The sequence below is a fragment of the Aquarana catesbeiana genome, linkage group LG04, assembly GCF_042186555.1.
Source record: "Aquarana catesbeiana isolate 2022-GZ linkage group LG04, ASM4218655v1, whole genome shotgun sequence".
NCBI lineage: Eukaryota > Metazoa > Chordata > Amphibia > Anura > Ranidae > Aquarana > Aquarana catesbeiana.
Window position 1 is genome coordinate 262,285,869 of NC_133327.1, and position 8,107 is coordinate 262,293,975.

At 37.7% G+C, this 8,107-nt stretch overlaps 1 protein-coding gene across 1 annotated transcript; it reads right to left on the reverse strand.

Annotated features, from left to right (window-relative positions):
- Positions 1 to 698: 698 nt before the first annotated feature.
- LOC141139882 (receptor-transporting protein 3-like) lies at positions 699 to 6,831 on the reverse strand. The gene is made up of 3 exons (XM_073626430.1): positions 6,689 to 6,831; positions 3,415 to 3,591; positions 699 to 1,971 (listed from the first exon to the last, which is right to left on the reverse strand). The coding sequence occupies exons 2-3, from the start codon at positions 3,552 to 3,554 to the stop codon at positions 1,620 to 1,622; spliced, it is 492 nt and encodes a 163-aa protein (XP_073482531.1). The 5' UTR covers positions 3,555 to 3,591; positions 6,689 to 6,831; the 3' UTR covers positions 699 to 1,619.
- Positions 6,832 to 8,107: the final 1,276 nt, after the last annotated feature.

Consider the following 8,107-nt stretch of genomic DNA (forward strand, 5'->3'; position numbering starts at 1 on the left):
AGTAATAATTTTAACTGTCATAAATGTCCTGCTTCCAGTTAATTTCCATCAGCACCATGTAGTAGTATTCAAGAAGCTGCATTTTCTTTCCTTAAAGAGGAACTGCAGTCTGCTCACATAATTTGTAATAAAAAAATCTTTGCCATTCTGAATCTTCCCTCCAACCACTTTGCATATTATTTTGTATATACTGTGATTCTGTACTTGCCAAGCATGCTGCAGCAATCTCCCTCCACTAAGTCTGGCTGCATCCATTTTAACTGTGGGCAGCTGAAGCTGCTGCCTGTTCACTTCCTGGATTTACACAAAAACACAGAGGCACACCTCTGGCTCTGCAGCCCTGCAGCTCTCATTGGCCCTCTTATGACTCATCACCACTCTCTTCCTGGAAAACTCTCACAAGAGTGAGAGAGAGATCTGTGCATGTCATAAGCCTAGGCTTTTTATCAGACAATAAACATGAAGTGGGCTGTATAAGGTATTTACTGGCCGAAAAAAAATGTTTTACTATCCAAACTTAAAACAACAAGGGCAGAAGATTTAATAGATGGAAAGATGTAAAAATGACTGAAGGTCCACTTTAACTCCTGTCTAGTGTATGTATAAGGCACTTACAGTATGCATTCATTCCTAATGCCATATATCCACATTCAGGTTAGACAGATACGTTTTATTGAGCAAAACAAAAACACTCAATGAAGTGTCAGCAAGATAACTTTTATTGATGTCAAATGATCTTCTTTATATGAATAAAACAGAATATACAGAACCTTACAGCGGTTTTAACCTTTCCCCATTGGGGCCAAAGCTAAAAAAATTGAACAGCAGTTGTTGAACAACAGATATTATATAACGTGTTATTGTGTAATGCTGTGATTTTATAAATACTTTCCTTTGGAGGGTGCTACTTTTATTGTTTACAAGTAATTGTCATTTAGTTTTAAAGTGTCTTACTCCAACATTTCATATTTCTGACATGTGCCTGTGTTACCATGTACTTGTAACAAAAAGCATCCTGATGTCTTTGCATTGCTTCCTTTGTGTGAGGTCCCTGGTGATCCTGTCAGTCCCCCTGCTTTCCTATTTCAAACTGACCACGCATAGGCATAGAAGCACATTTTTCCACGGTGTGGTTTTCTTCTATGCATTCTACCTGGGAGCACAGCCTGCCTGTACTCCAGTGGACAGACTTGTGCTGACACCCCCGCCACACAGTGTACTGCTGTTTCTCTGCCTCCTGCTGACACGCCCCTGCCCTGCTCCTTACAGTGTATTTCTGTCTCCGTATTTTACAATGCAGTGTGACCGTGTTCTGTTCAAGCTGCTGCTGCCAAGCTCCCCCATCATTATCTCAAGGAGTTTCCATCCCCACCTATCTAAGCCTTTTATACAGATAAGGACAGAAGTCATATGATAACATAGAGAAAAAAGAAAACAAAGGTATTAATAACTTTTTTTTAAATATATGCACACAAACATTTTGCCTTGAATTTCTATTTTAAACTGAAAATGTTGTTTTACAAGGTAAAGGTTTACATATACTTTAATCAAATACCTAAAACATTGCTGGATAAAACATAGGATGAATATAATCCTTGGGGTTCCAATTCCATTTGATATTAACCAGGCTGCACCTGCCAGTCACACAAGTTATGTTTGCAGGCTTCACAATGTTCTTTATCATGTGGACCTTCCAACCGCCCAAATGATTCTGGTTTCAAGTCTTCATTTGGATCATGCATGCTATAAAATTTCTTCTGGATTTTAGTGACCACATTTCTGACAACTCTTTTAATATTTTCATGTGTGATTTTGGGGATTTCGAATACATCAGCCGTGCAGGTTTTACATTCCTGCCTGAAAATCCTCATTTTTACAGTTCCTTGTTTGGAGGTTTTATTTTGGTTCATCAGGAATAATATATACACCTTTGATGATTTCCAGTGGTGTCTACACTTTGAGCAATTAAATCTAAATAAAAGAGAGAAGAAAAAGCATATTTCAGAGCAAGTTACTATCACAGAGAAATAAAACACATACATAACAGACTCCAGTAGGAATCTAAACTTGTGCCTTATTTTAGGATTTGCTCTAGTTCCACCAATTAGACTTCCCTTCCCCAGCAGCATGCTGAAGATGAGGACCACAAAAAACATTTTGCCCACGGGACTTTTAAAGAGACCACTGTGCTCTATTTGAGAGTAGAGGTCTGACACACCTGCTGTACAGTCACAGCTACAATATATTAACAAAAGTATTGGGACGTACTATCACCTTTATGCGCGCATTAACTTTAATGGTATCCCAGTCTTATCCCAGTCTTAGTCCATAGGGTTTAATATAGAGTTGACCCACCCTTTGCAGCTATAACAGCTTCAACTCTTCTGGGAAGGCTTTCCACAAGTTTAGGAGTGTGTCTATGGGAATGTTTGACCATTCTTCTAGAAGTGCATTTGTGAGGTCAGGCACTTATGTGGATGCTCTAACTCATCCCAAAGGTGTTCTATTGGGTTGAGGTCAGGTGCAGACCAGTCAAGTTCCTCCACCCCAAAATCACTCATCCATGTCTTTATGGACCTTGCTTTATGCACTGGTGCACAGTCATGTTGGAACAGGAAGGGGCCATCCTCAAACTGTTCCCACAAAGTTGGGAGCATGAAATTGTCCAAAATGTCTTGGTATGCTGATGCCTTAAGAGTTCCCTTCACTAGAACTAAGAGGCCAAGCCCAACCCTGAAAAACAACCCCCCCCATAATCCCCCCTCCATCAAATGATTTGGACCAGTGCAAAAAGCAAGGTCCATGAAGACATGGATATAGTGTACTACAATGCTCATCTTTCCTACTTAATGGAGAGCTGTAGTTGTATCTGACTGGGCCCGATTGTTTAGTTAAAGCAGAACTTCACTCTCATATTCAACAGTATTTTTAATCCTTATGCTGCTAGCATTAGTAAATAGATAGGAAGGTATATTATATATACTTGTTTTAAACTTTGTTTTACATTTCTTCAGTTTCTTCCTGGTTATTATGCCTAGGCAAATGATGTCATACATCCCAGGTGGGGAGGAGGGTTTTTCTCCGCTAAGGACACCCTCCTGCCTCCATGCCTGAGCTATGAGCAGATGGATTCCAGGAAGTAACTGCTACAGGAATCATATGCCCTTACTCAAGATGGCCATGACCATAAATGATAAGGGTGTTTTTCAAAGGTTTTTTTTAGCAAAATAAAGCATGGCGACATGGATGGATGGGTGTGTTTGCTTTTTAACAACAAACATGAATTAAATAGTGTTTTTGGTTTATGGTGCTCAGATGTAGCGTAGCTAAATGCATTATTAATAAACCATGCTTGATATCTGTTCATACTTTACTATAAATGTGCTGTTACAAACATGCATGTGCTATATTTACCCGGCAAATGTGTTCTGTGTATAATACAGTCCTCTATCCCCCTTTAGAAGATTTTCATCAACTACGAGTTTCCACTCATCTGTAATGTCTGCTTCCTGGATCTTATTCACAAACTCTTCTTTCCACACTGCCACACCCATTTTTAATTCTTTTTGTGTACTTTCTCTTGTTTTCTTCCTGGAGTAAAACAGAACATAAGCATTAAATTTCCACCAGATATGTGTAAAATGTTTAACCACTTCTGGACCGGCACACGCCATTATACGTTGGCATTTTGAAGAGGAATATCGTTGTTATGGCAGCAGCTAGCTGCCATAACCCCGGTATCCTCTTCTTCAGTGAGCGATCCGGTTTCAGATAAAAGTGGTCTCTGTGGCGGATTCACCGTGAGATCACTTTTATCGGTGGCAGGAGAGGACCCCCTCCATTTCAGGGCGGAAGCGATGTCACCTCCCCCCATAGCTCTTAACCTCCCTGGCGGTATGATTATTTCGGATTTTAGGTGCTGAAAGAGGTACAATTATTTTGCATAGAAGTTTGACGTTTTATATTGTAGGCCTGTAATTCTTAGCAATAACACACTTATATCTGTCCAAATAAGAGTCTAGTAGATATCCCGGGTATGATGAAGTTTGAAACACAAAAACATAAATTATAATATAATAAATAAATATAAGTAATTTTAAAAAATAATAATATAATAATAATAAAATAAATTTCCCCAGGATTCACTATCGCTCAATTCTGCAAGTGTTCTAATTTACTATCCCTGTTTTCTAGCTAGTCTAAAGCCACTTTTGACATAAAGGCACACTTTTTGGTTGCTATGGACAATCTCCAGTTTCCAGGGAGAAAGAACAGTGTATATCATATAAAACTGCATGCAGGGCATGGGCCAAAGCATTACAGTACTGTATGTGTTATGGTTTGTACATTTTTTTTAATTTGCCGCCAGGCTCCGCCCCCGTGCATCGCGACACTCGCAGGGAATGGAGCCTGGCACGGAGAGGCCTCGGAGGAGACAGAGCCCGCAGACACAGCGGGGGACATCGCAGGATCCTGGGGACAAGGTAAGTAATGCCATGTAATCCCGAGTGTGGCTCGGGGTTACCGCTAATGGGACTGAAATTTAACCCCGAGCCACACTCGGGAATACCGTCAGGGAGGCTACAGGGAAATTTTTTTTTTTTTTTTTACAACATTTTTTTTTATTGCATTTTAGTGTAAATATGAGATCTGAGGTCTTTTTGACTCCAGATCTCATATTTAAGAGGTCCTGTCATGCTTTTTTTTCTATTGCGAGGGATGTTTACATTCCATGTAATAAAAATAAAAGTGACACCATTTTTTTTTAAAGAACAGTGTAAAAATAAAAAATAAAAAGTAACATAAATAAGAAAAAAAAAAAAATTAACGCGCCCCGTCCCGTCGAGCTCGCGTGCAGAAGTAAACGGTGTTCAAAGCACACATGTGAGGTATCGCCGCGATCGCTAGAGCGAGAGCAATAATTTTAGCCCTTTACTTTCTCTTTAACTCAAAACATGCAACCTGTAGAATATTTTAAACATCGCCGAAGGAGATTTTTAAGGGTAAAATTTTGTCGACATTCCACAAGGGGGCTTAATTTTGAATCGTGGCATGTTGGGTATCAATTTACTCAGCGTAATATCTTTCACAATATAAAAAAAAATTGGGCTAAATTTACTGTTGTCTTATTTTTTAATGCAAAAAATTCAATTCAGTTGAATTCAATTCCATAAAAAAGTGCGGTTGTAAGACCAATGCGCAAATACGGTGTGACAGAAGGTATTGCAACAACCGCCATTTTATTCTCTAGGGTGTTAGAAAAAAAAAACAATATATAATGTTTGGGGGTTCTAAGTAATTTTCTAGCAAAAAAAAAATGATTTTAACTTGTAAACTCCAAATCTTAGAAAGAGGCTCGGTCCTTAGGGGTTAAAGAAAGCACCAGGATAAGTCATCTCCTACCCTGTCAAACTTGGGGATATCTGCCTGTCTGGGACAAACCATTATAAATGTGTTTATTGAAAAGGCCCAAGTCCTACCTTTTAAAGAGAGAATACTATATTGCCTGTCTTAAACTGATGCAAATTGTATATCTCTATCAAGGGCATTACCATAGAAAATGATGTGACCTCTATGGAGCCCAGCAGCTTTGGGGACCTAGCACTAGTGGCATTATAGTATTATATGCAAGTGGCAATTGTATTTGGCAACTAAATATGGATAAGTATGGATAAGTTGATTGTATATGTAGTGTATAAACCTCTAAAAATGTTAAAAAGCAGGATTTTCTATCATTAGGGAGATTGCCTTTTAGATGGAAAGATGGTGTTTTTGTTATGGGACCCTATAACATATATGTATGCCTCAAGTTTCTATTGCTCTTTAGATAGTGTTACAGTTTAGGAAAGCTGCATATTAAATTACAGCTACATACAAAATGTAATACTAATTAGATATCGGGTGAAAATACTGCTGGCTCAATAGATAGAGTGAGTGTTGTCACCCTAATACAAAAACTGCATTACTGGCAGGGGAAAAAGAACTAAGGGCCACACAAAAATGCACTCCAGATGTGTTTCTGCATGTGCTTTTTTAACATGTATTTGATGTGTTCCAGTGCATTTTTGTTGCATTTTTTATGCATTTTCAAATGCATTTCAGATGCTTTTTTCTTCTTTTTCCTGTTTTTTTTTTTTTTTATTGTACTGGGGTCCGGTGTGTTTTAGATGCATTCCAGTGCGTTTTTGATGCTTTTTACTGTGTTCCAAGCCTGCCTGCTCGCGTTTCTTACAAACAGAACTTACGAAGTTCCGCTTGAATAAAAGTTTATACATAGTTTTCACTCTCTGAGGTTCTGAGGTACACTGACAACATCACAACAATAGAAAACTGAAAGGTGCTGTAGTTTTATTTCCTACTATCTTGCTACAGGTAACAGAATTATGAGAGAACATGAAATAAAAAGCTTAAATATATATTAATATAGCAGAAAAGTCAACAATCTGCTGGAGTTTATGTCATAGATTATGTGCATACATATTATACTTCATGTAATGGTTACTTCATGCACACTGAGAACAGAAATCTAAAAAAAAAATAATAATAATTGCAAAGCAAAACCACATTTAACAAATATTGTACCTGTCAAGCTCACATAAATACATATGTAAGTGAAGTATTTATATACTGTATATAATTACATGAACAGATCAGGCATTCTATTAAGTCACTATAGATGGTCACTTACCCGTCTGATGGTTAGGAATGGTACATGCACACCAGAAAATCAGCTGTTATATATAGTAGGTTTTAGCATCGTCATTCCACCATCTCCTCCCTCCCGTCTATCATCTGTAGTATGACTTAGGAAAATGAAACTGTCAGCTTTCAGTTTTCCAATGCTGTAATGATGTTTGCAAACAGTCAGTCATGTGTGAATAGGCAATAATGGGAATTTCCTAGCACGATTTAACCTGCTACTAGTCAATAATCAAAATATTGCATACTGTATGTCTGTATATTTGTTGTTGAGACATTAGACAATATGATCCTTTCATGGTAAGTATATATGTGAATATGGGTAATATTGTGGCTAGGTGACAATGTTGTAATATGCACCTCATCCCTAAAATTATGTAGATAGCACAAGGAGTAACCAGTGGGATTATAGTGGTGCCAAGCAACAGAAATGATATCTGTATTATTATTTTTATATACATATCCAGTATCGGGTCACAATACAAGATCACTTTGGACAAATAGTTGTGATTTAGTGTCTGATCCCAACATGTTTCGCCATAATTGGCTTCTTCAGGGGATTTTTGAAGCTCACTAATAGTCAACCAACTATAACAAAAATACATACATAAAAAATATCAGTGATTAACAAGGCAGCCTAATGTACAACATTCATACACAAAAAATATTCACTGCATCATGTTTGCTCTGTTAACACCTACCCAAGCTTACTCACTTTGCCCACTTTGCCCAAAGTGATTGTGTATTGTGGCCTGATACTGGATATGTATATTAAAATAATACAGATTTTTTATATATTTTTTAATATGTATTAAATAAACTTTGTTAAGTTTTATATTTGAGATCATTTCTTTTGCTTGGCACCGCTATAATCTCACTGGTTACTCTTTGTGCCATAGATATATGTGAATAATTGAATGTTCTTTTTAAAGTGCTTCACAATATGTTGACATTATACTATATAAGATACATTTTAAAAAAATGTGTGCATGAGCACATTTTAAGGAATATTATAATTATATATCACAACTGATTTTTGTAGCACTTAATATACTGTACATTTGCGATTGTCCCTACCAGGGCTTTTTTTCTCAGAGGATAGGTGCAGGAACTCACCTCTTGTCCCTGTCCCATACCCACCTCTGAGCACTGTTCCTTGGATCCACCCCCACCCCACCTCCCAGTACCGCCCCTTTTAGAGAATACAGAACAAAGAATCATTTTGCGGTGCTAAGTAATTTGTATGGAATTTGTTAATGACAAGAAAGACAGTAAAATAGGGTTCCCGCTTGAAAAAAAGCCCTGGTCCCTACCCTCAAGGAACTTACAATCCAAGGCCATATATCATGCATACATACACATACTAGGTCCGATTTAGCTACCAGCATATCTTTGAAGTGTGAGAGGA